Source organism: Xiphophorus maculatus, chromosome 12 (genome assembly GCF_002775205.1).
Source record: "Xiphophorus maculatus strain JP 163 A chromosome 12, X_maculatus-5.0-male, whole genome shotgun sequence".
Taxonomy (NCBI): Eukaryota; Metazoa; Chordata; class Actinopteri; order Cyprinodontiformes; family Poeciliidae; genus Xiphophorus; species Xiphophorus maculatus.
The window spans coordinates 986,470-1,001,162 of NC_036454.1; the positions used below are offsets into that span (position 1 = coordinate 986,470).

General features: G+C 39.3%; 1 protein-coding gene across 1 annotated transcript in view; it reads right to left on the reverse strand.

Moving 5' to 3' along the window:
* npr3 (natriuretic peptide receptor 3) overlaps window positions 1-14,199 on the reverse strand; it is a 62,572-nt gene extending 48,373 nt beyond the window's left edge. Inside the window, exon 1 of the mRNA XM_023344021.1 lies at window positions 13,899-14,199. Within this exon, the coding sequence (XP_023199789.1) occupies window positions 13,899-14,199 (301 nt within the window). The remainder of the gene's footprint in view (window positions 1-13,898) is intronic.
* Window positions 14,200-14,693: the final 494 nt, after the last annotated feature.

Here is a 14,693-nt window from a genome sequence, read left to right on the forward strand (position 1 = left end):
CACTTCGCTGGGAGCGTGAGGTGCGGCTGAGTAGTAGTGTACTCAGTTTAAAATTGTCTGTCCCTTTAGCATTTGGGTCTCAGTATGGTGTGCAAAGATGCTCTCAAGAGGTGATTGGTTCACATCACGCCTCTGAACCGAGCCATTTGTTGGAATTTGTTGTAGCAACAGCAGTAGCAGCTTGATTAACTTACCCAGAGTATGGGCTCGCTTGCAAAAACCCAGTCAGAGGGGCTGTTCTCGAAACTCTATTATCTGTAGGCGCTGCCAGAAAGCTGGCCACTTTGCTAGGGATTGTGATGGGGTTGGTTGCAGAGCTAGGGGGCACCAGATCAAGGAGACAGCCAGACCAGAATGTCATACAGGGTTGGACATGGGACAGTCAACACAGTTTTGAAGAACTGAAAACCAGATTGACAAAGGCACCAGTGTTGGATTATGCAGATTTTTCCCTTCCCTTCATCTTGGAGGTAGATGCAAGTGGTTTGGGGGCTGTTCTCTCACAAGAGCAAGAAGGCAAGGTGAGGCCCATAGCTTATGCAAGCCGTAGTTTAAGACCTACAGAACGCAACATGCTGAATTATAGTTCCATGAAACTGGAGGTTTTAGCTAAGTCATAGTCTAATTTTTTCAGACTATGACTGAAAAATTTCGGGATTACCTTTTGGGCCATAAATGTCTTTACTGACAACAATCCATTAAGTCATTTGGCTTTGGCTAGTTTGGGAGCAACAGAGCCATGTTGGGCTGCCCAGCTGGCACTATTTGACTTTGAAAATCAAATACTGTTCTGGCAGAGACAACAAGAATGCTGATGCTGATGCTTTATCAAGACAGCATCCTGTTGGTGTACAAGATTTGGAAATTATGGTTCCTGGTACATCTCTTCCTGAGTCCTTCTGAACAGTATGGGTTGCCTCCATTAGCTTGGATTCCTCCAGTAGATTTTCTACGGGGCCAATCATCAAACAGTAGAAGAAGTTGAGAACAATAACTTTGTTTTTGTGCTCATTTTTTAAAATATAGTCTCTCAGTAGTTTTAGCAATGGCACTGTTCAGTCTGTATTGGCCATGCTGCCAAATGTTGAATTAACATTAACAAACAACTTGTTCGACTTGGCACTTCTCTCTTCAGTGCAGACAATTTCTGGTAAGCTTCATAGCATTTTACTGGTGCATTGCATATGTCACAGACAAACATTAGAGATTGGGTAAAGTTTAAAACCTCGACGTCAACACCTCCAAGAAGCAATCGTTTCTTAATACCTGAGAACCCAGACCCTCTGGATAAAACAAAGAGCGTAAGACAAAATTGGCTACTTTTGACCAAGCTAACATGACTTGATCTCTTCCAGTGATCAACTTGAATTCAACTGAATTCTATTCAGTTTATTTATCCAATATTTACAGTTGTCATTAGCTAAGACATGTTAATTCTAAGGTTGGTACCCGCTCTGCAGCGGGCATGGACGTGACGCATTTAAAAGGCTACTGTAACAAAACTGACAGCATGCTGAGTGTTCATTTCAACTCTGGAGGACAGCACAGACTTCAAACTTTATGAAAGTAGTGTTTTTATATTGGTTTTGTTTTTTATTTATTTCCAAATAAAACCAGAAATATGATCAATCATTTCACCACAATGTTGTGCGCATGGTGAATGTTTTGTGACCAGGAAATGCTTGAATGCAATATGACATCCATTTTTCCAATTTCCTCAAATGTACCACATTTCTAAAACAACCAATGAAAAGGTGTTGTCTGTATGCTGGGGTGGAGAGGGAGGGGAGTGAGACACTTGGTGCGAAAGGCTCGGCAGAGTTTTGGAGACGGGAAGAGAAAGGAGCGCAGTGACGTTTTGGATTTTACTAGGAGTGTTTCGGATGAGTTTTTTAGACTATAAGTGTGATAGTTAGAGTTCATGAGTGTGTGTGCAGTGTTTGTAGTAGTTTTGTTAGTCTGTTTGTCAAAATAAGGTGTCGCTACATGACTGCAGTACTTCTACGAGCCTGAGGAAAGAGGAGACGGCGCACTGGCGGACCATTCAGTTTGATTTTGACAATGAGGTTTGTTCTTTGTTTGTTTGCTTTTATCTTTATTTATTTGTTTATTTGGCATGGAATGTGTACAGTGAAATATTTTAATCAGAATAGATGCACACTGCACCAGATTATTCAAGCTAAATTCCATCTCCAGGTAGATGATACTCCATTTTCTTCAGGGAAGAGGAGAATGAAAAGGAGAAAGATGAGATCCCACCCTCAGTGACCGGGTGTGGCCCACTCCACAAAAGGCACCACAGAGTGCTCAGATCAAGAACCCCGTTGGCTAAGGCAGCAGAAACGCACGATGGGCAGTGGAACATGGAAGAGGACGCTGACAGCCCCTGTTGGAAACCGTTTTCAGCCCAGGAGAACACCACGTAAATCTTATGAAACCCTACAAACCAAATGGGACCTTTTTTTGTTGTTGTTTTTCGCAGCTGAGGTTGCAGCAAAGTTTGTAGGGGTCACTGTGCCTTCTCCTTGACAGAAACTGCTGTGATGAGTGGCACAAATGATTTGTGTGCAGACCTATTGGGACACCCATTTTGTAGATAGTTGTAAGAAAAGAAAAATACAAACACATGAGACATTGTGATGTTGGTGGAAATTTGTGGTGGAGACATTGTGACACATTTTGTAAATAGCTGTACAAAAAACCTGGGAAATTGCACACAAACATACATGTAAAACATGTATTTAAATTAGTTTTTTGCTAAATTTTTTACACATGTTTTTAAAATTTACATTATAAATTTTCATTATAGGTTAGATAAATGATTTGTTCAACATTTTTTGAATTTTATATTAAAAATATAAATATTTTTCTACTCGGATTTAGTTTTTTGTGTGATTTATTTTGGTCCACTGTGATAATACATTTTGTCAAAATGAAACAAACACTATAAAATCAGAAAGCTGAGGTTCTGATGAAAGTAATGATACCTAACAAGGCAAGGTAAATAGTTTTTAAGGTGAAAATATAAAGGTAAATTCAAAATTAGTCAAAAACAGCCATTTAGAACCCAGACCTCAGAGACAAACACCCTTGCCTGCTTGCCAGTCAATCACAGACATTTTATTTTTATGGCATCAGTTTACAACAAATGGCACCAAAACTCTTTAGGAGACAAACACATTAAATTTATAGGCAAAAATAAAGTGAATTCAATTGAAGCCACACACAACCCATATACAGTCATTTTCTGTGAGTTTAAAAAATTCTGCATTCTGATTAGATTAGTTTGTCAAGAGTTCTTTTAAAAAACAACAACTTACAAGCAGGTATTAAATGTATTAAGCATGTATTTCTGTATTTAAGATAGTTTTTTTTATTGGTTTGATGTAATATCCTAAATGTTTTTCATTAGGTGAAACAGAAAAAAGAATCATAATTAAAAGAAATACAAGCTTGAAAAAGCATTTTCTGTCAAATTTATCCATGTGATTCAGTTAGTGAATTGAGTAGATGAGTAGATAGATAGATAGATGTAAGCTCTTTGCTTATAGATTAAAAACAAACCAACAAACAAGTAACTGCACAAACTTAGACCGCAATTGAACAAACAGTAACCAGAGTTCCTGTTAATAAGGAAGATTCAGAGTCTCACTGGAACATTCCTCATAACTCTGTCACTTAAACATGCTTCCTGAAATATCCCTCAAGTGAGTGGGACAAACTTCACCTCAGTCCTGCCAGCACTATAGCACCCTTTAATTACACTGGACTCTGCACACACTACTAGCTTGTGTGCTCTGCAGGTAGTTCCATGAGGCAGTGCTTACAGCCAGTAATATTTCAAAAAGTTTAAATTATCCTTTTGCTGCTGCTCTGATGTAAGTAAGAAATTAATTCAAAAATGGTGGGGCAAATGGTGCTCTTTTAGACCGGGGAGAGATTCTTTCAACTTTTTGTACTTTGTTTTAAAGGTAACTTCTCCATACTTATCTAGCCCATATTCAGTGTCAACATTTCACACCAACTTTGTATTTTACATATTCACACAAACACATTTTTGCTTTTGATTCTAGCTATTCATATATCATATACTAGTAAGCACAATAGGATATACATTGGCAATAGTCTGACATGGCGCAAAGAATAAAATCCTCAATATTGCAATTGGGGATTGCAATATTGGAAAAATGATCCTTAGAACTACTGTTTAACAGCTGTTCCTGATTCACCTGAATAACTACCATTAATGAAGAAAATGTCAGCAATTATTTACAATTTACAAGCTGAGCTACAAACTAAGGAACATTTTTTAACCTAAGTCCAAAACTTGGAGGAAAAAGTAGAAAGACCATGGCTTTCCTCAGCATTGGGTAGTATTTAGTTACATTTACTCAATTATCTTTTTGAAAAAATTTACTTTTAGGAGTATTTTCATTGCACTGTACATTTTACTTTTACTTCAGCAATTTTATTATGAAGTATTGCGACTCTTACTTGAATAAAATTTCTGGATTCCCTACCCAGTGAATGAAAAACAAATATGTTTTAAACAGAAATTCAAAAGACAAAGACACACACCTGCAGTTTTTGCTAAAGTTTCCTAAGTTTCATATATAAAGAAACTGATTTGGGAAAATTTTCTTTTACCTGATTTTTTTTTTTTTACTTGCATGAATTATGGTCATTTTGGTTTCAACACCAACATTTCCACTTAAATTTGCATTTTGGTCCATCTGATGATGTAATTTTTAAATTATTCAACAATTGATAATTTGATCAGTTACTCAGTACTTGAGTAGACTTTTCCCCAAATACTTTACTCTTACTTAAGTAATTTCTTGGAAGGCTACTTTTTACTTTCACTCAAGTAAAAATATGTTGAATTAGTGTTACTCTTACTTGAGTACATTTTTTGGGTACTCTACCCACCTCTGGTTTTCCTTCAGGTGCATGCTGTTTTTGTCATTGCAGCACTGTTACTTATTTATTTTACTTTTTCCTCACAAGGAATAAAATTACCAGTTTCAACTAAAGGGTTATTTTATCCCCAAGAAGACCTGCAAATCTTTACAACCCTTACAAAAACAATTTCTAATCTGCCTTTTTATTGGTTTTTAACAGATAAGGACAATGAATTTGGTGACCTCTTCCCAATATGCTATTCAGCATCCTCCGACACCATTCCGTCAGTTTACATGGCCTATCATTTCATGGCTGACTTGCTGTCGTTCCCAAACACTTCTGTTTTCTGATTATACAGCTGACAGTTAACTGTGGAATACTTAGGAGCAAGGAAATTTCATGACTGGATCTGTTGCACAAGTGGCATCATTCATTCATTCATTCATTCATTCATTCATTCATTCATTCATTCATTCATTCATTCATTCATCCCTCCAGGCATCTATACATACGTGTGTGCATGTGTATGCATGTGTGTACTAATTAAAGACAGATGCTATGAGTTTCCCTGGTACCAACCCGAGGGTTTAGAACTGCTATTCTGAAAAAGTAGTACACACTGACGCACAAAGTAACATATACTCAGACTTACAACAGCAAAGACAAATGACGTGGATTTGAGATAAGGGAGCTTCTGGTGGAGAACAGAAGAATAATTGTGTGTGAGTTTGTCTATGGAGTGTGTCTTGAAATGGATGTTTGTGCTGGAGAGTCTTGACCCATGCAGAATACTAATGTCCAGAGGTGTGACCAAGTCACTGTGTTGCAAGTCTCAAGTAAGTCTCAAGTCTTTGTCCTCAAGTCCGAGTCAAGTCTCAAGTAAAGACAGGCAAAAGTCGAGTCAAGTCTCAAGTCAGGAACCTTTAATTTCAAGTCATTTCGAGTCGTTTTCATTTATTTATTTTTTTTAATAATTTGCAATTATACATAAAATTCAAATAATAGACCATTTGTTCGTTTTAAAATATGTATTTATCTCAAATGATAGAACATGTGTAGCTGAACACAAAGTATAAAAAACATTTTTAAATTGGACCACTTTATTGCCCAGTTCTGTTAAACTTGATATTCAATAAAAAAAGACGAAAATGCTGACATTTCCACAGCACAATACAAAGAACCATAACAGCAGTTTTTCCTCTTTTCTCTGACCTGTCAAAACAATATATTGTCAATATAATTTCCCAACGTAGATGTCTTCAAATACACCAACCATCCTTAGATGATACTAGACCCGGCTCATCATCATGATGGGACAGAGAGACTCTGTTCCCTGTGTTCAGGTCCAGAATCTGCTTTCTGTTCCGGAGCCCCGCTCACTATCCACCGGCTTCCTGAGCTAACACGGTGCACATTATTTGTGGAGGCATTTGAAGGACCGGATTTATGGTAAATAATCACCAATTTAACCCGGAGTACACATGCTAACACGAAGTTAGCTAAAGTCAACTATCTTACAGCAAAAGAAAAGTGCCACCTAGCGATCTTTGTGAAGCTTCAAATGCCGGACAAAGTTGGACGTCGTGGCATCTCCATCCGATATTCTCTTCTTGCATGTTTTACAAGTTGCAGTTCGTTTTTTAGTCGAAAGTTCATAACCTACGTAGCCAAAAGAAATTACTCGCAGAAGCATATTCGAGCGGTTATTTCGTATTTCGTTCCCTGAGCTCTGTAGCTTTGCCGCGTTTTTTTAAACGTCCAAATCCTGTTAATTTGATTGGTTGTGCTGCAGCTACGTACACATACATACATAAGGAGAGAAGAAAACCATAGTGACGGTCTGCGAATATTCATACGGAATGAGTGACATTAATTAATGACGCCACTTTATAAATAATGTGTTTTAAATTTTAAGACTTTGAGTAAAAAATATCAAGTCTTTTCAAGTAAACAGCTTCAAGTCGAGTCAAGTCCCAAGTCAATGGCATGAAAGTCAAAGTCAAGTCCGAGTCTTTGAGCATTTTTTCAAGTCAAGTCTCTAGTCGTGATTTTAACGACTTGAGTCTGACTCGAGTCCAAGTCATGTGACTCGAGTTCCCACCTCTGCTAATGTCTATTTAAGGAAGATGGTTACTTATTTAGATATTTTAAGAACACAAATGATAAAAAATTACTAATCAGTACACATGTCAAACAATGTCCCATGTCAAATCTTGGCTTAATGGCGACAGTATGCCAAAATGCTCTAGCACTTAGGTTTGCACTATTTTTGTGATATAGAATTCCATAATAAGCATTTTTTGATGCAAATATGGTCATGCTAAATGTAGTATTCAAATTTTTCTTAAGGGTTTGGGGCACTAGTTGCCTTTATTAATTTTATTAGCTGGATAAACATGAAACAAAATTATGACAGCTCTAGAATGATTCCCAGATGACAATTCTCAAATGTGCATCACATGAGATGCACATATTGGAAACATTTTTATTTAGAATATTTACATCTGAACTGAAATGCTCACATGTGAGCTAATGGGTTCATGAGGACATCATGTCATTATGTCAGCTAAGCTGCAGTATGTAACTTTTACAAAAATATGTGTATTACAACTGTTATTTGGTAGGTGGGTGGTACTATGGTAGAAAATTTGTGTTTCAACTTATAACTCTAAAACTTGAAGTCCCATTAACAAAACTGATATCGGCAAGGTTTCCTAGAAAGATTTAGATGAGCTGCTCTGCAAAAGTCTTTGGCCTCGATTATTTATCACCGGAGAGCTATTATGCTAATAAGATTGCATTAGACAAAACCAATCTTGCCCCCTCGGATTAACTCTGACCAATCACTATATACGCTAAAGAAGAAACAAAAAAAATTATTGCAGTTGATTTTTAAACATCGCTTTGCATGTAGCTGCAATATTAAATTATTCAAAATTCTATTTTGCCAAGTGGGATCTTTTTTTATTGTATAGTTTTCATTTTAGCAGACATTAACATCATAGATCAAATTACCACCCCTCCATTAACCACACAAAATCAGCAAATCATTAAACAAGAGCTACACAGTCAAGACAACATGGGATAAACACACCCCAAATTGAGCCACGTCTTTCCACAAGCATATCAAGAAAAAAGGCACATGTACTACTAAGCATTGGCAGGTCAGTCGTCTTTTCGCTTAAGAAATTTTAGTACAGTGTCCCATATCTTCTCACACATTGACTCTGCCTTCATTGTAATAATTCAGTCTTTCCAGGTGCAGCGTATTTACCAGTTCCCCCAACCACAGATCAAATGAAGAAGTCCTTCTTCCAAAATCTCAAAATCAATCTTGAAGCAATCACCATGCTAAACAAAATAGCCATTTTCTCACTTTATTGGCTAACGGCAAAGAATTAGAAGGTCCGATAACGGCAATAAGTGGTTCTAGGTTTCACTGTTTTCAAAAGTTGTTAAAAAATAGTGGGAGGTTTTCTTCCAAAATGGGTGAAGCTGAACACATGACCAAAATGATTGCATCAAGTTGCCAACAGCAGCTTTACAACAATTACAAATTGGAGACATATTTGCATAGAAAGTGTTCAGCTTCTCCATCAAGTAGTGGAGCCTGATTGGTTCTCAACCAGAAAGGTATTGTTCCCATGCTTTCTTTATTTTGGTTGTTTCTACATGCATTTTGTTGAAGATCTTATAAAAATAATACACTGCCCCCTGATTGATAGAATTGAATTTATTTATTGCCTCTACAGTTTTGTGCTTGGTTAAAGCTTCAAAAATAAATTTTTCCTATCATAGTCCCAGGTCTGTAGAAAATGGAAAAAAACTTGACAGGGGAACATAAGATAAGATAAGATTTATTTGTCATTGTCATCAACAGATTACAACGAGATTGAGATTTGCTTGACTCGAGTTAAAAATGCAGGTTATGTATATATACATAATATACAATATACATATACATACATAAAAAAGATAACGAAATAAATAGTACAAAATGAGAAATAAATAGACATCAGAAGATGGTTGCAGCACCTGGAGGTGTCGCAACAGAATTTACATTTATAACAAAGTGGTGTCAAGAGCAGAAGTTCTTATGCCTTTGAATTTAGTGCTATGATTGCCATCGGGTAAAAACTGTTTTTTAGGCGATTTGTCCTGGTTTTTGTTGCTCTGTATCTCTTGCCTGATGGCAGCAGCTGGAAGAGGCCATGGCCAGGGTGTGAAGAGTCATTTAAAATGTCCAAAACTTTCTTGTGGAGCCTGGAAGTGTAAATCTGTTCCATAGTGGGGAGGGGGCAGAATATGGTTCTCTCTGCTGCCCTAACAACCCTCTGGGGCGCCTTCTTGTCCGCGGATGTGCTACTGCCATACCAGACACACAGACTGTACGTGAGCACACTCTCTATGGAGCAGTGATAGAAGGCCTACAGCAGGTCTGACGGGAGACAGTTCTTCTTACATTCATAGCATAACTGTGCAAAAGATGCAAAGGTTCTGTCAATACATAAATCATCTATCATACAGATGCCCTTCATTCTCCACATCCAGAAGACAGCGTCACTGAGACCCAGAGCAAAAGAGTGATTTTCATAAATAGGAGCATCAAATAAACCTCTGGGGCTTTTATATATATCTGCTTCCAAATTCTTATAGTGCTGCCAATGACAAAACTATTATCATAAATTGATTTATTGACTTTAATGGGACTGTTAAGGAGGGCAGTCAGGGACATAATACAATAAGATAACCAAAGGTAACCAGGCAGAGCAGGAACCATGGAATAAGAGTGGACCTTTCTTCCATCATGCCAGAATGGATAAATGGGAAGCCCAGTAATATAGTTTGAAATCTGGTAAGGAGAATCCACCTTTTATTCTTGGTTTTCAGAAGGGTTCTTTGGAGATTATGACACTTTTATAGCTCCAAATAAAAATGCAATTTAAAAATAGTAAAGAAGTTGATTATCAGACTGTTTCGGCCCCAAATGAGATGCAAGTTTGATTATTTGGTAAAATTTTCAGACTTTTAGTGCAAATTACCACATTTTAGAAACCTTTTGAATGTTTGCCCATATACAAATCCATTTAACCAAAGAGAACCATCCTGCCAGTGTAGTCATCCCATTTGGCCCATGATGGAGCCAAATACACATTCTCTGGCCTAGAAATGTGTAAAATCGGACACAAACTGTTTTTCATTTCAGCTCAATGTGTGTTTAAACAAATTTCAATAAACTTTAATGGGTTTCATGGACAAGTACTTGATTGTGTCTCACCGCCACACCATTAGAATTTAGTACTCCCCTATCCCCCAAAAGCTGTGTTTGCTGTTGGGGAAAAAAAATGCCTTCTTGTCCCCATATTTTAGCCATAAACTGTTTATTAGTCCGTAGTATGATTTGGATACAAGCAGCCATGGCTGCCTGGGTGTATAATATTATAATGACTTATTATTTTGGTTCTTTTCGGTGTTTTCTTGATTTATTGATTTTTTTTCTTTTAAAGAAACATGACATTTTTCAATATGTGAGAAACATCTTTCCACAATAGTGTAGTGTAGTTCAGGGATGTCAAACTCCAGTCCTCAAGGGTCGCTGTCCTGCAGTTTTTAGATGTGCCACAGGTACAAAACACTGGAATGAAATGGATTAATTACCTCCTTGTGTAGGTAAGTTCTCCAGAGCATGGCTAATGAACTAATTATTCTATTCAGGTGTGGTGCAGCAGAGGCACATCCAAAAGTTGCAGGACACCGGCCCTTGAGGACTGGAGTATGACACTTGTGGTGTAGTTCAGTGGTCCCCAACCCCTGGGCTGCGGACTGGTACCGGTCCGTGGACCAATTGGTGCCGGGTCGCACAAGAAATAATTACATATTTCTGTTTTATGACCGTCAAACAGTTTCTGTGGCACATCTGTATCTTATTTTGAAGGGATATGCAAACGTTACCATAGCGACCAGAGTCAGAGAGTGTTAGGGCAGTGGTCAAGACGAGAGGAGAGGGTTTGTGAGTTTTAGGTCTGGTTCCCACGGCACGATTTAAGAATTTTCGGCCGATTTTCCAAACCTCTGTGACCACACACAACACGGCAGGAGCAAAACACCACACATGAACCGACTCCACTCACAAACATCCCGATTCCAGAAGAAAATCCCATAAAAACCCCAACATACCATACGTGAATTTAGAGTAACAAACATGCCCGACAATGTAGAAGCAATAGTGATAGTTTGTGGACTCATTTTAAGCGATAAAAGATGAAACAAAAAGAAGAAAAAAAACGTTGGATAAAAGACTGCGGGAGCAGCCGCTCTATTTGCTGCACTATGCACTAAACCAGACTCTCAGTTGGCAATGTCAACTGTTTGGGATTCCCCTCCGTTCTTACATCACCACACTTTCTGATTGGCTACCTGTCACATTCAACAGGCTGCGTTCTCGGTCCCAGTCAGGGAAAACCCCACAGGCTGCGATAAAAGGGCCAAGACAATCAAACATGCTGAATATGCCCGATTTTAGATGGGAGCGGTCTGATGAACCACGCAATACATCACACAGACAGGATAATCGTACGATTATCACAAGCGACAATCTTAGAACTCGGAATGTTCTAAGATTGCCATTAGGGGAAAATCGGGGCAAAAAATTGTGTCATGTGACCTCCTCCCCACCCGTCTGCCCGGGCCGCAGTAACATTGCCAAGCCTTGACCGGTCCGCGGTGATAAAAAGGTTGGGGATCACTGGTGTAGTTGCTATATTTCTGTTAACTTTTAGTTGTTGCTGTACTTACTGTTCCATTTATACATGTTTTACTGATGTCCATTACTTTAGCTCTTACAATTTGTATCACCACAACATATGATGCTTTGTCATTTACAGCAGTCATCTCCAACCCCCAGGCCATGTACCGGTACCGGTCCATGGACCAATTGGTACCGGGCCGCAGAAGAAATAATTAAATATTTCCATTTTATGTATTGTCTGAGTCTGAAGGATCTTTTATTTTGAAAATCCTTTAAGCGGATTCTCTCGATTTCGTCTTGCGCGCCAACAGTGAGCCTACAAGAGATCAAAATGAGGAAGAAACAGATGTCTTTGGAAAGTTTCTTTGCGACGGGGAAAAGGCCCTGTGAAGAGACAGGAGAATTGATTTCACCCGGTAAGTGCTTCCCACATTCCAAATGGCTGCCGTCGGTCGCTAATGAGACAATGAAGCCTTCAAAACTGTTTCACCCTGTGCATAAGCAACACACTTCGGGTGTCATTGTCTCCCATCACTCCCAGGTGGGACCGTCTCGTTACAGAAAAAAAAGCTCAGGCTCCCATTGATTTGTTGTCATTGAATTAAATTTTTAATGAAAATAAAATGTTTGTTTTTGTGGCGTATCTGTAAGTTATTCTGAAGGGATGATTAAATGTTACCATAGTGTACAGATTCAGAGAGCGTTCGGGCAGTGGTCAAGACGAGAGAAGAGTCTTATGATTATGATTTTAGAATTGTCGGTCAATTTTCAAAACCCGAAGACCACACATGAGCTGATAAAAATTTTTAAGGGTACCATTTTCGATTGGTTCGTGTGCCCAGCCACATGAAAGGAGCAACACACCACACATGAACCAATTTCACTCAAGAACATCCCGATTCCAGAAGAAAATCCTGTAAACCACAAATATAGCATAATTAAATTTAGAGTAAACAAACATGTTCCACGATGTGGAAACAATAGTGATAGCTTGTGGTCTCATATTTTAGGTGATAAAAGACGTAACAAAAAGAAAAGGCATTAGATAAAGGACGGCAGGTGTAGTATCAGGCTATCGGTGGATAGGAACCTTTGTGCTGTATTGTGTTTGGGGGTAGGGCAGAATAAGAGTACCTGCTAAGATGGAGATGTCTCACACGTACTTCTGTGTAGCCTCAAAATTTTATTAAATATACATATTGGAGAACAGAACATGGTGTCAGAAGTATAGACTACTTAGCGAAGAGAGAGAGAGAACAAGTGAGAACTGGCGGCTCAAAAAAATTTGAACGACAACATTATGAACCAGTTTCAAGTTGCCCCACCAGAAAAGTTCACTTTCAGAGTTGAAGACTGGACAAAATGGATAAAGTGTTTCGAGAGGTTTCATATCGCTTCTGGTTTGGTGACACAAGCGGAAGAAAACCAAGTAAATACACTGATATACACCAGAGGGACGAGGCAGAAGATATACTGGTTTCCCTAGATCTAACTCCGCAAGAAGCAAGTGAGTACAAGACTGTTAAGGGACGGCTGGATGCTCACTTCATAGTCCGCGGGAATGTTGTACTTGAGCGGGTGAAATTCAATCAGTGCCAACAGGAGACGGGTGAGTCCATTGACAGCTTTCACACCGCGTTACACTGTTTGGCTGAATACTGTGGATATGGGACTTTGCATGATGAGATGGTGCGGGACAGATTCGTCGTGGGTCTGCGAGATAAAAGACTATCAGAACAGCTACAAATGGACTTAGACTTAGACTTAGACTTGTACTTTATTGATCCTTTGGGAAGACTCCCTCAGGAAATTGAAGTTACCAGCAGCTCCCAGGCAAAACACAAAGTTAACACACAGTAAGCAAAAGTGCAAAAGAATACAAAATACAAATTAAATACTAAGGTACACACCAAATGTGAGTAACCAAAACCTTAAATTATGCAAGAAAAACCTTAAATTATGCAAGAAACAAGGAATAAGAATATAGAATATAAGAATATAAGTAAATATAAATACAACACAAAAAAAATATAAGAATTTGACGGATAGATTGACCAGTGATATCGTATTGCACTATGTGGTTTGACCTGATAAGTATGGAGAAAAATACAAGGGGTCACTACTCCTTCCACCCTCTGTCCTGTGTCACCTCCCCCCCCCAATGAGGAATTGTACAGTCTGAAGGCATGGGGGACAAAAGAGTTCTTAAATCTATTGGTCCGGCACTTGGGAAGCAGCAGTCTGTTACTGAACCGGCTCCTCTGGCTGCTGATGACGACGTGTAGAGGGTGGCTGCTATCGTTCATGATGTCCAGCAGTTTGTTCAGTGTCCTCGCCTCTGCCACCGTCACCAGAGAGTCCAGCTTCATGCCGACCACAGAGCCGGCACGCCTGGTCAGTTTGTCCAGTCTGGACGTGTCCTTCTTGGATATGCTGCCTCCCCAGCACACCACAATGTAGAAGAGGACACTGGCAATCACAGACTGGTAGAACATCCAGAGCAGTTTGCTGCAGATGTTAAAGGACCGCAGTCTCCTCAGGAAGTACATCCTGCTCTGCACTTTCCCATACAGGTGGCTAGTGTGTTTTGACCAATCCAGTTTACTGTCCAGCCACACCCCAAGATATTTGTAGGAGTCCACGACCTCAACCTCAGTTCCCTCTATGCGACTGGTCTCGGCTTTGGTCTGGACCTCCCAAAGTCTATAACCAGCTCCTTCGTCTTAGCAGTGTTGAGTTCCAGGTGGTTTGTGTGGCACCAGAGAGCAAAGTCCCTCACCAGACAGCGATACTCCTCCTCTCTGTCGTCCCTGATACATCCGACTATGGCTGTGTCATCAGCATACTTCTGTATGTGACACAGCTCCGAGTTGTAGTGGAAGTCAGAGGAGTACAGGGTGAAGAGAAGAGGGGCCAGCACTGTGCCCTGGGGGGCTCCTGTGTTGCTGACCACAGTGTCAGACACGGTGTCCTTCAGCCTGACATACTGCGGCCTGTTGGTGAGGTAACTATGGATCCAGGTGACCAGGTGCGGGTCTACTCC